This window comes from Patagioenas fasciata, chromosome 17 (genome assembly GCF_037038585.1).
Source record: "Patagioenas fasciata isolate bPatFas1 chromosome 17, bPatFas1.hap1, whole genome shotgun sequence".
In the NCBI taxonomy this organism is placed as follows: Eukaryota; Metazoa; Chordata; class Aves; order Columbiformes; family Columbidae; genus Patagioenas; species Patagioenas fasciata.
In genome coordinates, this window is record NC_092536.1 from 11298182 (window position 1) to 11319174 (window position 20993).

General features: G+C 52.1%; 1 protein-coding gene across 2 annotated transcripts; it reads right to left on the minus strand.

Annotated features, from left to right (window-relative positions):
• Positions 1-7216: 7216 nt before the first annotated feature.
• TBX3 (T-box transcription factor 3) lies at positions 7217-20992 on the minus strand. Of its 2 annotated transcripts, XM_071815816.1 has the most exons (8): positions 20406-20992; positions 19385-19829; positions 17321-17588; positions 15941-16087; positions 13826-13902; positions 12402-12559; positions 10260-10963; positions 7217-9464 (listed from the first exon to the last, which is right to left on the minus strand). In XM_071815816.1, the coding sequence occupies exons 2-8, from the start codon at positions 19777-19779 to the stop codon at positions 9015-9017; spliced, it is 2199 nt and encodes a 732-aa protein (XP_071671917.1). In that variant the 5' UTR covers positions 19780-19829; positions 20406-20992; the 3' UTR covers positions 7217-9014. The 2 variants fall into 2 exon arrangements, with proteins under 2 accessions (XP_071671917.1, XP_065707426.1); XM_065851354.2 differs by having other exon boundaries at positions 19385-20992.
• Position 20993: the final 1 nt, after the last annotated feature.

Sequence of the window (20993 nt, forward strand, 5' to 3'; positions counted from 1 at the left end):
GGGGGCGCCCCCAGCAGCAAGGCCCCCTCCTCTCCTCCTCCTCCTAACCATGCGGGCTGCTGGCATGAGACATCCAAGTCCCGTCTGCTGCCATGGCGCAGTGATTCCCTAATTTCATTATTTCGCAATTTCAGGAGGGCATGAGACGTGGGGCGAGGATGGAACTCCCTCCCTGCATTGCCCTGCCCCATGCCCGCGGTGATCCGAGGCCGCACTCGGAGACAAGCCGGGTGCATGGGAAGCTCTCGCACCGTCGGTCCATCCTCCTCACAGCAGAAATTTGGAGCAGCGGGATGCCGAGCTGGGAGAAAAAAGAAGAAAAAAAAAAAAAAGAGAAGGATGAAATTTATGTTTTATCTTTTTTTCCCCACCCCGCCCCCGGTTAAATATTTGGCAGAGGGAACAAACCAGACAGTCGGCTGTAAAAGGGGTGTGAACACAAGCACCGGAGCTCCGGGCCAGCAGCCGAACGAGGAGGCTCCTGCATGTTCCCCGCTCCTCGAGGGGCAACGGGCAGGGACACCCCATAGCTGCCCCGGGGCTGGCGAGCGATACTTTGCAGAGTTTAATTTACCCGGGACACACGATAGTGAAGACAATGCAAAGCTGTCTGAAACGCAGATCAAACACACCAGTCAGAGCCTCGCGGCCCCAGCCTGAGAGTGTGGCTGTGCTCGGTCAGGCGGGACAGAGCCTGGAAAAGCCGAGGCCAGAGGGGGTTGTGTTCGGGTTGCGGGGAACGGGGCACACCGTGCCCGGTGTCCCACACCGCACATGTCTTGTGCAAAGCGAAAGGAATGCGCGCGGAGCCTCATCCCTTTGCATTGTGTTCATGTACCGACACACATATATATATCTGTATTTCAATTATATAAATGTCTGAAAACTATACAGCTGTTTAGCGCTTTATCCATATTATGTACGGAAGGAGCTATGTCTAAATGAGGTAATACACACCTAAGGAGAGGCTCTGGAGCTGTGCACATGGTATGACTTTAACAGCAGAAATGCATGTATGTAAACACGGGTGCGGGTGTCGGGAGCTTTACCGGCCGCGGCTGCCCGGGTGCGCTCGCCGGTCCCGCTCCGGGACAGTCCGGCTGCCCACGGACTCGGACAGCGGCTGTTGCAGTTGGGCTTAATTTTCTAATTTTTTCCACCTCCATAATTTTTAAGAATATTAGAAAATATCTCCAGGTTAATTAAATAAAATATATACCGGCCCAAGCCGCTGCTTTTCCCGGGAGAAAATCCTTCGGGGTGCAAACCAAAGCCTCGCTTCCTCGGACCTAAACAGCCGCGTTTTCGTAGGGGTCATCCCTCGCTGTGCTCCCACGCGTGTTCCCTCCCGTGTTTCACCAGGGAGCTCTCCGGGGGCAGATTATTCCTCCGCTTCTGGACAGGTTCCTGTTGAGAAATCATATTTAAAACAAAGCAATGAGCCACAAAACCACCACCACCACGGTGGTGCCGCTCTCGGGTTAACCCCCCCACTAATGACTGACGGCTGGTGCCACTGAGACAAATAAATACATCGTAAGGAGGGCAATGGGTCGCGAGTCGTTTTGGCCCTAAGGTGAGATTTAGCAATGACCGCCCATTAAAACAAGCTTTTCACTTTTCCTAGGCGTAGTCCCTACCCCCACCACCCGCTCCTGACCTGTCTTATATTTGTATTTAAGGTCTGAGTTGAGTTTTATCCCCTCTTTGTTTTTTAACTCGGATTCGGGAGAAATGGGAACCGACTGAAACAGAACTCAGAACAGCGGCGGAGTTCAAAAGCGCCCCTCAAAAATTCACGGGGAAGGCCCCGAATGGACAGCATGGGAGAGCTGGAAAAAATAATTTTCAAGAAACCTATCAAAAATAAATGCGACAGCACCGATGAAGACTTGCACCGCAGAAGGGAAATAATCCTGCCAGATGATCGCGTTGCCCAATTTGCCAAGAAACGCCATCGGACAATGAGATGGCGGGGGGCTGCGGCGGCGGGGACCCATTTCCCTGCAGAGGGACCAACAATGTGACTCCAAGTCATGCACAAAAGTTTGGAGCAAACCCTTCCAGCCGCCTCCTCCTGTCCAAAGAAAGGCTCCTTATTTCACCGCTCCATTAGTCCAGTCGGTGGGATGCCCCAACCCGGACCCCCCTCCATCCTCTGCCCGTCCTCCCTTTCCCCGGAGCGGCTCTGCTCGTACCTTCACTTGAACGAACAGGTCCGGGGGAGAGAAAACACCATTGGCTTTTTCTGCCGAGCTTATTTCCTTGTTAACTTCATTGTCAGTGGCGCTTAGGCGGCTTGCAAGGAAATAAAGCTTGAAAGAACTTCGGAAAGAAGGCGCAGATAGAGGGGGGCTGTCCTGGGAGGGGAAGGTGGTCGGGATGTCCGTGGGGTCGAGTCGGACTCAGCAAAGCCCAGCCCGTTTGCCATCATGTTGCTGAGGCTTTTTTTCAATGCCTTCCTTAGGAAGGGCTTTATTTGGGGGAGAGAGGTGAAGCTTAGTTTAATTATACCAACGTGACATTTAGCAGGAATTATGGCTGCGGTTACCTGCGCTGGAGATCGAACTCTGTTTCGCCTGAGAGCGTTTAAAATAAAATAAAGAGTTTTCTCCAGGATAATTAAAAAAAAAAAGTAGATTAGAAAAGGGAAAACCCAAAGGTGGTGTCTGCGGGCTGAGCTCCCAAGGAGGAGCGGTGGCAGACAAGAAGGAAGCAGGTCCTGAGCCCCGCAGAGCCCCTCACCCGGCCCGGCCTCGGGGCTGACCCTGCCCGCTCCAGTCCCCCGTGTCGGGGCGAGGAGCTGGAGCCAGGAGCTACAATAGAACCTTCAACGGCCACTTCAAGCTGAGAGCTTCGCCTCACCGTGTTTTTACACGCCTTAATTGTTCACTAATAATGCGGGGTTTTGGGAGAAGCACGTGGGAAGTTTGGGGCTGGCTGGAAATTAAAAAAAAAAAAAAAATCAAAAACCCCAAACCAACCCCATGCATCATCCTGCAGAGCTGGCTCCCTGGGAGCCGTTGGCTTTTTCTCTCCGTTCGTAGTCCAAAGGCTTCAGGTGTAAAGGGCCGCCCTTGCAGCGCCCGAGAGATGGATGCACGGAGGGGCTGGCTGCGGGGAGAGGTCGGCGGGTCAGGGCGATAACGCGATGCGAGTCTCCAGCTACACGAGCTGGCATGTCCCTGTGCGGGGCTGTTTGCTCTCCTGGTGTGTGCCTGTACAGTGCGTAATGGGATGAGGACTCGGGGGTGTCACCGTGCCCCTGGGGACGGGGGTTCTTGGCAAAGCGCAGCTCTAGGTGCAGAAGGAGGGAAGATTTTCTCGCCCCGTTTCCCCTTCAAGCTCATCCCAACCCCGCCGTCCCGGCGCCGCCAGGACGGAATCCGCCAGGCCGGCTGCCCCCGCTGCCCCCCCGACCCGGCCCGGGCGCTGCTCCCCGGGGCCGGGTGACAAGGGACCGGGGAAGCGGAGAGGAGCGGGGAGGTCTCCGCAGGATGCCACAGCCGCTCACCTCCGCGGTGTCCAGCACCAGCGACCCAAGGCAGTCACCACATGAGACCATTTACCCTCCCGAGACAACAACCAACCGATCCGTCCATCCATCCGTCCGTCTGCCAGCCCTGGCCAGGGCAGCGCGCGTTCGTGCATGGAGCAACGCGCTCCGGTGACCGGTCCCTCTGACCGGGATTCCCGGCAGTAGGAGTAAAACCCCAGCTGCAGAAACAGAGGGGTGCGCCCTGCCTACCCCCTACAGACCCACGGGCACACTAAGGTTTGAGGGGTTTGCCTTGACCCCGCTCTTGCGGGAGCATCTTCGGGGCCGCACGGCTGAGCGCATCCCGGGCCCCTCTGTCCACCCGCGGCTCTGACTCCCATCCGGGACGGGTGTGTGCGCTCCTGCAGACACACGGCAGCTAAATTTCAAGCAACTCCTCTCTTTTTACTTTTTCCACTTTTCTTTTCTCTCTCTTTTTTTTTTCCCCTCTTCCCTTCTCCCTACCCCTCTGTCTCCCTTCCCAAAATGGTTTCCCGGTGCAATCCTGCAGCCCGGGGCAGGGGAGGAGGCGGGATGGTCCCTGTTTCCAAGACTTTTACGAACAATCGTTACAGAAATCAACCTTTCTTTTTTTCCCCTTGTGCGGAGGCCGGAGAGGTCCCTTTGATCTGCGAGGCCTGGCGTGCTCCGAGCCCGCACGCCGGCTGTGTGCGGGGAGGGTCTCGGTCACCGCGGGACCCCCCGAGCCGGGACATGAAAGGAGGACGAAAAAAAAAAGGGGCGGCCAGGGTACGGGAGATCGACCGAAGGGCTTAAATATTTCATATTCCTGGAAGTTGTCAAGGCCAAAAACAACAACCCGCCTCCCTCGGAGTGTTTGCAGAGGGCAGGAGCGTGTGTGCGTGCGAGGGGACCGGGGGCGGGGAAGGTTGTAGGGGGGGAAGGGTAATAAATTTTCACTTGTAATCAATCAATAATTAACTAATAGCGGAGCGTGGGCCGAGCGGGCCGGCAGCACGGCGGCGGGCGCAACGCTGGGCCCCGCGGCAGTGTCGATGTCCGTGTCTCCGCTGCAGCGGCCGGTGGGCAGAGGGGGGGTACACGGGCACCGACACTCCCGCAGGGCCCATGGCGCGACCCTAGCCCCGCTGTCCCAAAGACTGAGCTAAACTCAAACTCCCGAGGGTAAAATTCAGCTCCACTTCCAGCAAAGCGGAGGGCGAACTCCGCCTCGCTGCCCGGCTGGGGATCGGAAGGCGGGGGGGAGGAAGGATGCCGTGTCGTTTCTCTCCTTCTCACCCCCCCGGTAGGTGCCGTGCCCCCCTCCCACGGGCCGTGGGTCCCTTCGGGGGCCGCTCCGCACTGCTCGGGCTGCCCAAGAGGTGGCGCCGGCGCCTCGTCAGACCCCCCCCGCCCCGCCGCCGGACACCCCCCCACCCAGCGCCGGGTCGCCTGCATCAGCCATAAAACCATTGAGGATATCAAGACAGGCGCCAGGTGAGTAATAGACAGGATAATCCAGAGAGATTGCTCGCTGTTTACCTCCTTCCACAAGCGCCACAAGAGTTACTCATTAACGTTACTATATACAAATAAGATACACAAGAGATAAAGCCATTTGCAAGTCAGAGTTACACCTGCGGTACACGGATTTCTTGCAAGGGCATGGGGAGGGGGAGGTCAGTACTACACCCGTAGAAGGGGTGGGGGGGTAAATCAATCAGGTTGCACACACAGCCTTTAAACAAAAATAAATAAAAAATAAATGGTGACCTCTGGTTTTGCGGCGCCCCGGGGCTGCCGGTGCCCGCCTGGCTTGCGGAGCGGCTACCGGATTCCTGGGCCGACAGGAAAGCGAGGGGGATGGGGGGCTTGGGGGGGTGTTTGCTTTCCTCTAAACATCAGCAGCGAATTTCCTCGACAACTACGAAAATCTTCATCCCACGCACAGATTATAACCACTTTCCTTCTGTAAGAGAGATTTGGGGGACCAGAAACTGGGGAGGGGAAAAAAAGAAAGAATTAAAAAATAGGTTAATTTCTGAAGCCACATAAATTAGAGCAGAGGGGCTGTGGGGGTCTGTGACACACGGGAAGGAGCTTCTGCGCTGCCGCTAAGGCCGGAGCTCAGAGCAGAGGAGAAAGTCGAACGGTGTAGCCAAGGATGGTAGTACAGTCCAGAAGGGTTGGCAGCGGCCGACCCCGCCGCTCTGCTCGCACCCGGGACCGGAAAATACACACCCCCACACACACACCTCGGGACCGGGTAACCCCTCTTAGCAGCCCCAGCTCCCACCCGCGAGAAGGATCCGGGTGGAAACCGGTTTGTGGGGTCGCAGCCCGAAAGCTGGCTGCCTGCAGACACTGCTGCTTCTCGGGACGGGTTTTCGTGTTTGTTTGTATTTATTTTTCTTTTCCTTTCTTTTGCCAGACCCGACGCCACCTCTGTCCCTAACAGCCCCACCTGTGACATTGCCAGCAGCCATCACCTTGGGCCACCCGAGGGTGGGGGAAGAGGGAGAGGAAAAAAATCCTGCCTAGTCCAAACTTTCCCCCCGCTGCAACCGTCGTGGATTTAAAATATATACACACGCTCCCCCTGCCCTCCGCAAGCTGGAATGGGAAGGGTCCCGTTCCCCCATGAAGGAGACCTGAGCAGGGTTTGATGTGCGTTGGGGGGACCTCTTACAAAATCGGGGGGGGAAATTCTTCATCGCCACTTTCACCCACTGAACCTCTTTTTATCTCGGCGGAGCAGGAGCCGGGGGCCACGGGGCGAGAGGCAGGCAGAGAATAAAACAGGATACAGGCTGGAAGTACATCCTTATAATATTTATTACTGGCTGAGGATGAATCACTTTCCAATATACGGGCCACTAACTGTTCAAGAGAGGTGGGGGGAAGGAGGGAAATCTCTTTTACAAGGAGAAATATATATGTTCTGCTAAAGGATGTGCTCATAGACTGGCAAAGGTACAGACGGGGCTGCCAGGTCTCCTTAGTTCTCTTCCCAGTGACCTTTCAGGCCACTGGTCCAGCCTGCAGTCTGGATGCCTGTTCCCGTTTCAGCCATTTTCTAGCTTAATCTCAACATATCATCAGCCTAAGGGGAGGAAGGGTCGAGTCCAAGGCAGGAGGGAAAAAAAAAAAAAAAAAAAAGGAAAAAAATAAGAAGGCACAAACATATATTTCCAGGGGATAACTAACTTGAAAAGCCAATTCCTCTGCCCGGACGGGAGGGAAAATGAGCCCAGCAACACCATCAACTCCTGAGCACTTTACCTGGAAACTTTGGAGAAGGGCTCCACATTAAAATTTAACCGATCTATTCTCTGATTCTTCACTTTTGCGTTATTAATTTATGACAGATAAAAGCATAGCTGAGCCTTTCTCATTAACTTTTCAAACGCCACTTAATATTGCTCCATTAAAAGAGGTGACTTGTTTGCCTCTGGATCGACTTTATAAAGGAGAGGGGTGAAGACGGAAAAAGGTACATTAAACAGCTTGCTTAAAACTCGTATTTCCCCACCAACAATTCAAACGGCACCATCCCGACTGGTTCGTACTGGCTCCTTTCAGGAGAAACGTCTTAATATTGGGAAGGGGATGGGGGTGGAGGAGAAAGGTAGAAGAGGGATATATATCTTTCAACCCCTCCATCCTCCCAGGCACTTTCGGGAGGGTTGGGGTGAAGGCATTTCACAGTACGCCCAAGACATTTCAATAAAAATTTATTGAAACTTCAGCGACTTTTAAAAGGGGAAGAAAAAAAAATACAGGAAAAAAATAGCAAGAACTTCTCAACATTTATATAACACAAAATATACCTTCATTTTTTTTTTCCTTTTCTCTTTGAACCAGCTCTGAGCACCTGACTTTCCAGCCAAGAAAATATGCACTCACTCAAACAAAGACAACAATAAGCACAGTAGTAAAACACCATCCTGGGGTTGTTTCTTGACACACCAAGGAAATGGGGAAAAATAATACGAAGTAAAGAAAATCATAGAATCTTCCTTTTTTTTTCTCTCTCTGTCTCTCTCAAGCCATTGGAGAAGCCTGTTGTCATGTATTAACATATATATTTGTTGTTGTTGATATTTTATACGGAAAGTAGAGCTTTGAACACTGCAAAACTGGAGGATTAAAAGCTACCATGGCACGTTGCTTTCTCTTTTGCTCCCTTTTATTTTCTTTTAAAGGTCTTTGATTAATTCTGTTTGTTTCTGCTTTGCCTTCTGCATTCGGCTCCTCTACAGAAGGACGAGGTCGGTTTTTCTGGGGTGAACTCTGGGTTTAAAAAGTGAGCCCTCAGAAACGGGGGTATTTCTCCTTTGGGTCGGGGGGGTATGTTTAAAGGAATTACGACCTTGAAATGAAAACGACTAAAAACAAAAACAGAAGAAAAAAAAAGAAGACAGCTGCAACCGTATTTACAGAGATATGTACAATGTCAATAAATTAAAGTTTAATTTCGAGTATTCATATTCCACGTATTTACAAGAGTTATCAAATAATTACATAAATACTTTGCTTTAATAATAGTGTCCGCTCTTTTCTTCTTCTCAGTATGTTTAAACCTTGTTATTGCATATAAAATTAAAGAGGGAAAGCTGTGATAAACCTACAGTCAAGCTACAGAGGTTTCCAGATAAAATAAATTCACTTGTTTTTTTCTTTCCAACTACACTTCTTATTGGTTTTGCTACAGGGAGGATGTTTAAGGGAGAGGGACGAGGGTCTTATTTTTGCTTTTATTATTATTATTCATTTTTCCCTGGGATTTGAAACGAGCATTAAACAACAAAACCCGACCGAAATAAAAAAATACCTCCCCCCCCCCAAAAAAAAAGCAGACTACTATGGAACATGCAAAAAAGCCACCAACTGGCTCTCAGACATCACAATAATATTTTAAACACACAGCTTCCCTTAATATTGACTAAGGGGGTTGTCGGTAACAACCCGCCCAGGAAACAACTGTTAAAGAACCGATATGCGAGTTACTTACATACTTCTCTTTCGGAATGAAAAAATCACTTCTCTTACTTAATTTTTATTCATATGTTTGTTTGATTTTTTTTTGTTGTTTTATTTCTGCTTTTAGGTTTTTTTCATTTTTTTCTGATTTTTTTTTAACACAGTTAATTAAAAAAAAGGACGATGCCACAACCCCGCCGGTGACCCGGCCCGGCCAGCCTGTTCCCTGTGAGCAGCCGCCGACCCAGCGCTCCCACCTCGGCTCCGCTCCCCCATCCACGATCTTCTCCCTGCCCTCACCCCTCCTGCTTCGCCAGATACCTTGTTGTTGATAAGCACGCACAAAACGCCGGGAGATTTTATATTTTAAAATTAAAAAAAAAAAATATAGAAAGGGGAAGAAGAAACAAAATAAAAGAGGGGGGTAAAAAAAATATATATAACAACAACTCGCGGGTGGAGGATGTGGTTTTTTTTCAAACAAAGTGCACTGCAAGACTGATTTGAAATGAGCTCCCGGAGGCCGGGGGGGTTATGGGGAGCCGCTGCGGGATCTGTCCTGCTTGGGGTCGAGCCCACTGACCAGACGCTGGATGTTTTGCAGTTCACTGGTCGCCGCCTCCTTGTCTGCTCCCAGTTTGGGGGAGAGGGAGACGGAGCCGGAGGAGAGGGTGGACGAGCGGCTGGTGAGGTCCGAGGCGGAGTCCAGGGGCACGGAACCGGGGCTGGTGGTGGGTAACCCCCCTGCTTTGCCTTCTCCGGAGCCGGTGGCGAGGCCGGGCAGGGCGGTGGTGAGGAGGCTGCTGCCGTCGGGCAGGGGGACGGGCAGCGGGTAGGGGCTGTAGCGGAGCCGCGGCCGCACGGCGTTGAGGAACGGGTGCCGGTGCACCGAGCTGGAGGCGGCGCTGGAAGCGGCAGCCGCCGCCGCCATGTAGGTGTAGGGGTAAGGGAAGAGGCTTCCGAAGGGAGACATGGCCAGGCCCTGCGGGAGGGGAGGAGAGAGAAAGGGAAGGATTACCGGCCTGCACATCTTCCCCCGGGGGATGCTCCGCGGCACCCCCGCGCCAACACACCCCCCCTTCCAGGCACACGCCATTGGAGAGCTGACAGTGGCCGAGCTGCAGCTGCCCACGTGAGGGGATGAAGAGCCATCCTGCCGGTGCCGAGGCCAAAACCAGCCGGACCCCCCTCGAGCCAGCTCTGTCCTGCACAGCCCCCACCCCGCCGCGGGGGTCATGGCCCAAGAGAGAGGAGAGCGACGAAACGAGATAAGGGCCGTGCTGTCTCACTCCCCACCCTCCTCCTTTTCCTTCACAGGGAGATTTTATTTCTCCTCCCGCAGGTACAGCTGCCCTCCGCGCAGGGCAGCCCCGGGTATTCCTCCCCCCATGACGGTGGCTCCGCTCCGCAGGTTGGGAAGCGCCCCGCAGTGCGGAGCTGCGCACTGGGACTTCCCGGGGAGCCGCCAAACCACGGGGGAGGCGGGGGGGTGGGGAGGGACAGAGGCCTGGCACAGTGTCCCAGGCAGCACGGGAGTGAGAGGACTAGTGGGAGAGCTCCGGGAGTTCAAGCTGGGCCACCCCCACTCTCCCCGCCCCCCACCCTGGGGTTTTCCCATCTCTGACTTTCCCCCAAACCCACCGCCTGTCCCTGCGGAGAGAGCTGGGGTGGGAACCCGCAGCTGGGAGGCTAAAGGGGATTTTCCGCTGCCTTCCCTTTTCTCCCGGGACGGAGCCCCCCCTGCTCCGGAGGGGCAGCGGCGCGGGGGACGCGGTACCTGAGAAGCCAGGACGTGCTGCTGCAGATGGAAAGGCAAAGCAGCCGCCGATGCTCCCGAGAGTCCCTGGGCCGCCGCCGTGGCCATGACCGTGTTGTCCAGTCCCGAGACACCGGCAGATGCCCCGGAGACGGTGGCGAGCAGGGGCCCCATCCCCGCGGCCATGCCGGAGAAAGCCCCCCCCATGGCGAACTGCCCGGGGTGCAGCAGCAGCGGGTGCCCGTTCCCCAGCGGGTTGAAGAACTGCTGGCCGGCCAGGGCAGGGGGGAAGCCGAGGTTTTGCAAGTGTCCCTGGCTCAGGTGGGCCGTGCTGTCGGTCTGGACCGTGAGGGGGGCGAAGGGCTCTTTACCCAACAGCCGGTTCTCATCTACTTTGGGACCATCCCTGAGGGGGCTTTTCAGTTCCTCGCCGCTCAGGCTTCCCCCTCGGGTGCTGGAAGAGATAGTAGCTGGGCTGTGCCGGGAGTCCGGAGGGACTTTTTCCGTCCTCTCTCGGCTCCGACTCCCCGCCGAGTCGCCGGGGAAGAAGTGGCTTTTGGAGGGGCTGCCCCCCTTGTCCCGGGGGTCGTCTCCCGCGGCCGCGGCGGAGCTGGCCGGTGCTGGGGTGGTGGCGGTGGTTGTGCTGATTTTGCCCGACTCGTTGGCTTCTAGCAAGGGATCGTCTTTGCTGTCTGCATCGCTGTCTCCCTCGCTGGGGCAGAGATCTGCAAGACAAAGGGAAGCGGGGCTGGGATCCGGCACAGCACGTCCCTTCAAACCCCGTCGGGTTGGAAAAGAGGGCAAAAAGGCTTCCTGGTCGGTCAGAGATTTAAATGTAAATACTTCCTTCTTTTTTTTATTATTATTCTTATATAAATAAATACATTCCCCCGGCTCCCACCACCCGCCACATCCGAGCCAACCCGACTTTTACACAGCGCAGCAAAACTGGCTGCGAAACAAAGCGGCGGCCCGGAGGAGAGACCCCCCAGCCGGGCGGGCCCGGGGCCAGCGGCTCTGCTCTGCCGGAGCTGCCCGGGAAAGCGGCACCCCCGGCTGCCCGGGCGGCGGAGAAGCCCCGGTGAATCCCCCCGGCAGGGACAGCAGCGTCCTCCCGGCAGGTTTAGAGAGTCTTGGGGTTGCGTCTCCTAAGAACTTCTCCAAAGTTTTCAGCCCTTTCGATGGGCAAACTTTAAAGAAAAACCAAACCCACGCAGTCGCCTCCATCACACCCTGGACCCCCTCCCCGCCCCCCCGGCCTCCTCCTCCTCCCCAAACGCATGCTCGGCTTCGTTGGATTCCTCTGCACTTCATCTCCTAATTTCAGCGCCCCAGGTGCGAAGCTCTGGTTTGCTTTTCGGGTCCCCTCCCAGCTCCCCTCCCCTCAGCTCGGCAGGACTTTAAACGAGCGAGTAAGGCAACAACAAAAAAGAAGTTGTTTCCTCCTCCCCCCTGCACCCCCCCCGCCCCTGGATGGATTAATACATGTGAGAGAGCTGCAGACAGCTCCCAACCCCGCACGGAGAGAAATCGAGGGTGACTTTTCTATAACAAAGTTCGGGACTGTATCCAGGGAAAAGATCCTTCCTCTAATAACAGATTCAGAGAGGAATATTAATGGAGTGACTCCAGTTTTGAACTTTTGCCCCGTGGTCTGTCTTTGCTCCCTTGACTCGGAGCTGGCTCCTTTCTGAACCAAGAAGGGGAGGAATGAATGTGCAGCGGGAGGAGAGGGAGGCTGGGGGGAGAGGGAGAGTGAGTGAGAAGGACAGAGAGTGAGAGAGAGAGAGGAAAAGAGGGGGAGAAAGAAAAGGAGGGGGAGAAAGAAAGGGAAAGGAAAAAGGTTAAAGCCGGAAAGAAAGAAAGAAAGAATGAAAGAAAGAAGAGTGAGACAAAGAAAAAGATAAAAAGAGCAGGAAAGATAGAGAGGGAGGGTAAAAAGAGAGAAGAGAGAGAAGAGGAGAGAGAGGAGAGAAGAGAGAGAAGAAAAAGAAGAAGCAAGATGAAAGAGAAAGGAGAGAAGAGAGAAAACAGAGGGGAAAAAAAGAAAATATAAAGGAAGGAAGGACAGTAGGAAGGAAGAAGTGCCATAGGGTGCAGAGGTCGGATCTGTCGCCCCGCAGAGCAGGCGCCCAGGGAGCATCTGGGGGCCGCAGGTCTCACCTTTGAGGCTGGAGGTGCCGACAGTGGGCACGGCGGGGCAGGACGACTGGGCAAAGCACTTGAAGGCCGTCTGCTCGTTGGACGACTCATCTGAGGTGGGATTTTCCTTCTTCTGCCTCTCGTCGTACACCCGCATGGACTGCAGGGTCAGCTGCTTCCTGTGGACACACGCACCCGCTGGGCGAGCGGATCCCGGTACCCCCCCCGGGACCCTCCCCCAGGACCCCTCATCCCTTCTGGAGACCCTATTTGGGGATGGTTGGGGCAGAGGAATTAAGGGCCGAGGTCCCCTCGAGGGGGGAGCGCGTTTTCTCGCAGTCAGGACTTGGCTGCTAATGAGAGGAGATTTCTTGGAAGTGGTTGAGCGGCTCCTCAGCAAGGGCAGATATTAAAGAGAAGGGGCGGAGGGGAGAGGGAAGCATTCCCTGGAGATTAGCTTTTAAAAACGCGAGGATGTTCCAGAGATATGAGCCATCTTAATGGTTGCTAAGATTGCTAGGAAGTGGTTATTTTGTTAGGCACTTTATGTAATCTTTTCACCAACAATTAACCCGGAGTAAAAAATCTATTTATATTTAGAGAGAAATTAGAAATCATTTCCGTCCTGTGGCTCCAGCGTTGGCTTTATTTTCACACTGATGGACAAGAGGAGCTGACGTGTGTGTGTGCTGGGCAGGGAGAAAGGCCTCTTGTTTTACACTACATTTCCCTCTTGCTTTTTTTTTGGTTAAATAAAAGATAAACAGACCTATTTATTAATTATCCAAACCCTAGCGCAAATGGCTGAAATATCCTGTCTGCTCTAACAAACCAAAACGAAGGAAAAAAGAAAATACCTTTCTCCATTTACTCCAATATTAAAAATAAAAATCTTGAGACCCACTAAAATGAGTTTTATCCATCCATCTAGCTATGGCACAAGTTGTGTCCTGCTGCTTTTAGAAAAAATAAAGAATCTTCTATCACTAATTGCTTCCATATTCATGAGACACCTCTGTCAAAACAGTTTATTTATATGTTTCTGCTCTATACTTCAGTCTTTTTGATACAGTCCCTGAGAAAAGGCCAGAGGAGATTCAACCAGCGATCAGCTCTGCCCTCAATTCTCCCTCTTTCCCAATCCCAGATACACACTATAATGTTATAATCCTCCCAAAATTTTAAGGGAAGCTTCTTTCTCCAGTGATACTTGCTTAATATATCACCATCCCTTTGGGCAGCCAAGCCTGCGATGGAAAAAATAAACGTGGAAAGCAGGAAAGAATTCCCAATCAGTTTTGCTTTAATTAGCAACAAGATCCTTATGAATTTTGGGGGAAAAAAAAAAAAAAAGTGTAGTTTTGTGATTTTGACCTCTGCACATGTTCTGAGCTCTACACATGAAAGCCAAATGGGGTATCTATATATAATCTATCCAGACTCACCTTTTTTCCCTCCTTCCATTCCCGGTGTCCCGAAAACCTTTGGCAAAGGGGTTGTTGTCAATTTTTAATTGAGTGATCTATAGGATGGAGAAAAAAAAAAACGCAGGGGGTTGGGGCAGAAATAAGGAGATTTTACATTAAAAACCAACAGAATAACCTCTCCCCGGTTCCCTCAGCGGCGGCAGAACTTCATTAGGAGCAGGACAGGGAAGGGGGCAAAGGTCCCTGTTTTTGGGGTGAATCTCCGTGGTTTCCCGAACCGCTTTGGAGGCAGCTTGTCCCCAGTCCCCCAGGCTGTGGTGGCAATGAAAGAGCCCCGTGTTGTTGCCACCGCATCGGAATTAATTTAGCCGTGCAATGCGATCCATGCAAGTTATGCCTGTGCTTAAAACTCTTCAAATGCCATAATTAAACCGCAAAGGAATCATACCCACCCCCTCGCTATAATAAAATACTTCATATAATCGCATTATGCTCCGCGTGTGCGTGTGTATTGGGGCGCCGGGGGTGCGAGGAGTCAGTTGATTTTATTTTTTTGAGGAGGATGAGGGGGGTTTACCGTTTGGGGTTTTATTTGTGACTGCTTGGTTCATTGCGATTCGGGTTATTGCAGGGAATGGCTGTTTCTTCCTGCGTTCGGAGGGATGTGGGGGTGCGGAGCACCCCGTGCCCTGTACGATGTGCCGAGGCGGATTTAAAGCCCGGCCGGGGGGGGGGTCCCGTAGCTATAACGGGACGCGGGCGGTAGGGAAGGGGATGCCGCTTACCCGCAGCTCCCCCCAACCCTCCAATTTGAAAAGCAGAGCACGACCCCGAAGAGAAAACCCCTGTCTGCGGCTGAGTGAGAGGCAGGAAAACCCACTGCTACAAACCAGCGGGGCTTTTTTGATCCAGGTGATCCGGCCGTGGCTCCTGACCCGCCGCCGAGGCGGCTCCCGCACCGCCGCTTTCCAGCCCATTTCATGGCAATCACACAAATATGCTCATTCCTGCCCTTCAACCAAGCCGGCCTCAGCTGATAGACCGGGGCGAACAGCCCTGCTGATAAGTCCCAAAGCAAAGTCTACTCTCCATACGCTTTTTTTTTTTTTTTTCCCGTTTCCTTGCAAGCGCTTGGCTGCGGAAAAAGAGGAAAATAGTCCAACCCCGGAGAAGCGACTTTTTGGAAACTGAGGGTAGAAGCGTGCAGGACACCCCCCCACACACTTCGCTCCTTAATTTTTAATAGTGAAGGAATGGGGAAGCCGCAGCGAGCGGGCGCTGCACATCCAGACCCTCCGCGCTTAACGCACACGCAAAGTTATAATTTATAAACAGAAAAAAAAAATCAAAGCCCTTTTTTTTTGGCTCCTTCGCTTCCTTCCACTTGACTTAATTATCGTAAATTCGCCGTTTGCCGCTCTCCCAAATATACCACCTTCGTCGCAAGTGACAATAAACCAGGAGAAACGGAAAGGCAGCGTCTGCAGCGCTGCAAAACTTTCTCACACCGGCTCTTTCAGACCTTCCAGCTAAATTCAAGCGAGATAACCCTCTCTGATCAGAGCATATTTCTGCACCACAAAAAATAATAAAACACTGCAGGATGCAAAAAAAAATCATAATATAATAATAATAGGAACCATACGTGCGCTCCAGCCTTATTGCCAACTGCTGTTAAAGGAGCTAAAACAGCACAAAGGCCAAGAAGAATTACAAAATCTCCAGCCCCGCTGTTCTCCCCACTCTGTCTTTCGACACACGGAGCCGATTTTTTTTTCTTCTGATGCATCTTAGATTAAATCCACACTAAGAGCAGCGATCCCCATGCCATCCCATCCATTTCCCCCCTTTTCTCCATACCAAGGAGCGAAAATAGCCTTAAACAGCACCCCGTCTTCCCCCCCAATCTCCCTTTTAATTGTCTTCCCCGAGGTGGGTATTTGGAGAGTGCCCGACCCCCATCCTCGGCGCCTTCCCGAAGGTGGATCAAGAAGGTTTTGGGGGAAAGAGGAGGATGGGAGACAGGGAGAGAGAAACGGGACGGGCTTCGTGATTTTTAGAGGGAACAATGCAGAGCAAAAGCTCTCTTAAAAGCCAAAACACGTAAAACAAATCCTTTCTTAATCTCCTTACCTTATCATTCTGGTATGCGGTCACTGCGATGAATTCAGTCTCCGGGAAAACGTAGGTCCTGAACGTGCTATAGGGAAGCTTGAGAATATCGTTGGCTCGGACGATGTGGAACCGGGGCTGGTACTTGTGCATGGAGTTTAAAATGGTCTGGGGAGCGGGGGAAGAAGCGGCCGGCAGCAGAGAAGGCGGGGGGGGGGGGAAAGAAGAGGGTCAGCTGGAGCGATACCCCCGCCTCGCACTTCCCCCGGCCATCGGCACTTTCTCCTCTCTAATTTGCCTTCCCTCTCCTTCCTCCCCTCACTCCTCCTCCCCGCCGAGCACACTCCAAACACACGCACACGCCTTTTGCAGCATCCAACAAAAAGCACTGACAGCTCCAGCTCTCCGCTGGATCTTTCCGAGGGACGGGGGGGCGGTTAAAATCCCAGCAGAGCTCTCTTAGGAGAGGGGGAGAAGCTGTTTGGGCTCCGGCTGCGATGTCTTTTGATTTCAACGTGGAAAATAAAATAAAATAAAGCGGCAGCAGCTACAATAGCAACACCACCGCGAGAGCCTTGGCTAGGTCTAATTGCTCGCCCCAATCCACTTAAGGCCTTCTGCGAAAGGCAAAAAATGTATCGTCTAATCAAATCACAGCCAGCAAATGCAATCCTCGGCACATTAGAGATCCCCTGACCGCGGCCACCACCAGCAACCCCCGGCTCCGAGGGCGGACGCTTTCCCAGGAATAGAAAGAAATGGCCAAGGATCGTCACAGCACTTATCAGCAGGTTTGTTTGATTTCACTCTTAGGGTAAGTTTTTATCTCTGCACACCCAGTAAATGTAAAGGAGTGGATAGACATGAATGGGCAACTTGACCTCTGATTTTGGTCCCTGTTTATTTTCACTCTGGCTTGCTTTACATTATCCAGATTAATATATATTTAAATGTTTGCATACTTAGGCCTTTAAGACCTTTATACACATATGCATATCATTTTCTTACACTTAAAAAGTGTGATCGACTTTATTAAAAAAATATATAGAGACATACATAAAGCCACCACGGCTTCAAGAAATATCGAGTTGCACTATACTGGAAATATATCTCTAAAGTTAATGCTGAATGGCACGGAGCGGTTACCGAATAAACTAGAGTGTTTAATCCCGACCTCAGCAATAGGGGGAAAAAAAAAGAAGGGATATTATAAACCGGACAGACACAAGTCTTCCGTGTGCGTGGATGAGAGTATTTATCCTCCATTTCCCCCGCATTTTCGCCACCCGTGGGAACTGCCATTCGGGGCTGTGGGTCAAATCCCCGCACCGGGACCCACCGCTCCGGCCAGGCAGCGAGGGAGGGCAAAGGGAGGCAAAGGAAGGTGTAAAAGGCACTCACAAATCCGTGCTTGTCAGAGATGTTGTTAGTGAGCTTCAGCTTGTGAAAGGTGACGACTTTGGACATCCATTGTTCGCCGGTGGCCGGGCTGTCCGGGTGGATGTACATTCTCTTTGGCATTTCAGGGTCAGCTTTGCCGGCTACCATCCACCGGGAATTATGGAATTTGTACCTACAATCATCAGCCGCCACAATATCCATCAATAAAATGTACTTGGCCTTTTTATCCAGTCCAGTGCATCTCACTTTAAATGGAGGAAACATTCTCCTATGGACAGAGAGTTGGGGGGGGGGGGGATAAAGAAAACACAAGACGAAAATAAAATTAATTACAGCGTTTAAATGAGCTCCTAAATCTCCGTAGCGCGTCCACCAAGCCATCGCTTCAGCTCTCAGAAGCAGAAAAGTCGTGTGTTCACCCCCCCCCAGCAAAAGGGCTTCCCCCCCGCCCCCAGTGAAAAGGTTTCTCAAACGCTTGAAAGTTTCAGGAAAAAATGGTCTCTGGGACGGGAGGCGGAGGGTGGAGGTACGTGTGTTCCCTAGAAATCAGCAGGCGCCTACCCTCTGCCATTCCTAAACAGCAAAGCCTCATTTAGGGCTCTCAGATCTCTCATTATTTTCCTTTTCGCCTGCTAAACAAAGAAATGGGAACAGATCGCGCCCCGATAAAATAAATATTCCGCATTATTATAGCCCAGTTCGCGGGGAGGGAAGGTTTTCACTTTGCAAATGAGGAGAAGAAAACCCCTCCACTGAGGGCAGGGTGGCTGCCGAGGGTTTCCCAGCGCTCCAGCCTCCCGGTGATAACCCGTTTGTGCAGAGGGTTCTCAGCAAAGCCCGCTCCCCTCCGCTCCCAAGTCCAGCTCGAAACTGCAACAGGATACCACAAATTTGCTGTTTATTATATCGAGCGGTTGGCATTCGGCAATTTCAACTTAAAAGGAAACACATGACTTTGCAACATGTAAGAGCGCTTAATACCCGCCGAGGCTTTCGCGCAAAAAAAAAAACCCCACTTTTGACCACAATTAGCAGAGAAAACTTCAGGAAAGCAGTAAAATGGGCAAGGGGATTTTCCCCCCGCCCCCCGTCTCCCCTTGCTGTTCTTAGATTTTTTTCTTTGCCTCAGCAACTGGTGCTCTGCAAGTAGGTGAAGCTCCAGCTGAAGGCCATCTAAGAAGACTTTCAGGAGTGGCTTCCTCAAGTAATTCTGGCAAATTACACGTGAATTGTTTGGGAGGTTTCTAAGAGAGTGTCTTAAAAAAACACCCGGGTGGTGAAGGGGGTTTTCTCCCTACGACTCGTCGTAGCAATAGGTAGAGTTGTAAAAGAGCACGGCTGTCAATGAGTAGCGAATATAGAAAAGGTTTTCAGAGGGGTAATGCTATTAAAAGCAGAAATGGACGCGATGTGTATGTTCATTCATTCCCACGTGAAGGTTTTATAAATACAGCGACAGGCAGCGCGGAGCTGCAAAACCTTCCCTGCCCCTAAAGCAGCGGCTGCAGGACCTCTGGGCGGTTTTGCCAGCTTTTTGTGCATTTCCAGATATAATTAGTCAGCACAAACACAGCCTAGATCCCAGCAGAGACAGAGACACAAGCGAAGCAACTGATAAACTGAGCCGACCTGCAGCTGCCGCCTCACCAGCAGCGATACGCCGCTTCGAATATATTTTTTCCTCTTCTCTTAAGGAAGAAAAACTCCGTGCAGCGAGCCTGAAATCAGGCAAGCTCCTTTTCCACCCTCAAATTATTTTCTTTCTGCTACCAGTCTCCTCCAGAAAGCATTAAGCCACTGAACCATGAAGGGACCCTCTCGCCCCCTGCACACGCACTCCGAGCAGGGCCGGGTCGTGCCTGAGACTTTCCCTGCAAAGTGGTGCCCGAGATGAGCTCGGATCTTCAGCTGCCTAAAAACTTTCCATAGTCCCAAGCGAAAGGAGCTTTATGGAGGAATTTTTCAGGGAAAGAGCCTTGCTCTGGAGCGGGGTGCAGAGATTGAGGAGTGGGGAAAGGAGGGGGGCAAAAAAAAGAAAGGCACGAACCCCCGACCCAGACCTACCTTCCCGATTTGGTAATCACCATCTCTGTGCCTCTTTTATGGAATTGCTCCCAAAGCTCTTTGGCTTCCAGATGCACTTTCGGGTCATCTTCCACCTCTTCTTCTGGCTCCAGAGTTTTTAAAGGCCTCAGATGGGCTGCTGCCTGGTGACCCAGGGAAGAAAAGGGGATACCAGTCTCTGCAGCCCCCACTAACTGATCCATGATGGGTTTAGCCAGAGCCCCGGGAAGGGAGAGAGCGGCTGCCCCATTGGGAGGCAAAGCCAGAGCCGGGAAGAAGGGAGGCTGATGTCCCAACACAGCGCTCATGGCAAAGTCCGGTGCCCGGTGAGGTAAAAAAGGATGATAAGCCATGCTTGTCCCAGGGATTACTGGATCTCTCATCGGTATATTCATCCACTCCACTCCTCGATCTTCCTACTGCTGGAGTAGTCCCGGAGTGGTTTCTAACAGCACATCATGAAGAAGAAAAATTAAGATAATAACAATAACAGCAATAAAGCACCAAAAAAAAGGGTTTGGGGGAAACAAGCTCTAGACAGCACAGTACATGGGGGAGAGGCAGAACTTCTACAGCCTACAACTTCCCGAGCAGGAGCACATCCCCAGCCCTCGGGACAGCGGATTAACAGGATTGTTCATTATTAGTCTTGCTTTTTCTGTGTTCGGTCTCTGCAGGGTTGTATTTATCTTTTTTCTCCTGAGTGGAAGTCCTTGCGCTGGAAAAGAAACGCCGAAAAGGGGGGAAAAAATATCCACCGGGTTCGCTGCCTGTTCCTGTTGCCGTAGAAGGGCTGGACAAGCCGAGATCCTTTTTTTTTTTCTTCTTCTTTTTTCTCTTAGTCTCAATCCCTCGTCTCTTCTTCCGTGGCGAAGGGTGACGGCTCGAAGCTGGGTTCTCTTTTTGGGTGACTGGCTCTTTCCCCCCCCTCCCCCCACCCCTCCACCTTTCCTCCGTACGGTCAGGCTGCAGAGCAGAGGCTGGGAAGGGAGGGAAAGCAGAAAGAAGCAAACAAACCCACCACCCCTCGCCGACCGAGGAAGGCTCCTGAGCAACCTTCAGTAGCAAAAACTTGTAGGGAAATCTCGCTTCCGCCTCGCCTTCCCCCCTCTCCAAGCAGGAGTTAGTCAGAGTGCCCTGATTTCCATCAGGATCTCTTCTTTCTTTCACCCTCCTCCTTTCCTTTTTAAAATTCTTTTTCCCTCTCTTTCTCTTTCACTCTGCCTTAAACAAACAAACAAAACAAAAAAAAAAAGGAAGAATTACACTCGTCTCCTCTCCAGCAGCGCTTCAGAAAAGGAGAGAGGGAGAAAGAGAGAAGGAAAGAGAAAGGAAGAGAAAAAGGGGGGGAAGAAAGAGAGGAAAAAGAGAGAGAGAGGGAGAAGGAGCCTCTCAGCTCTGAGAATTCCCTGTGAGTCTGTGCTCTGCGTGCACCAGATTGTATGGATGTGTTGTGGGTTACAAGGGAGCTGGAGCCTCCTTGATTGGCTCTTTGACGCTTTCGGACCAATTGTGTGGCTCCATAGGCGTGGTTTTGACAGGTCGAGTGGAAGGGGGACAGAGCCGAGTTATAAAAAGAAGGTGTCGGAAACTGTAACGCTGCAGCAAA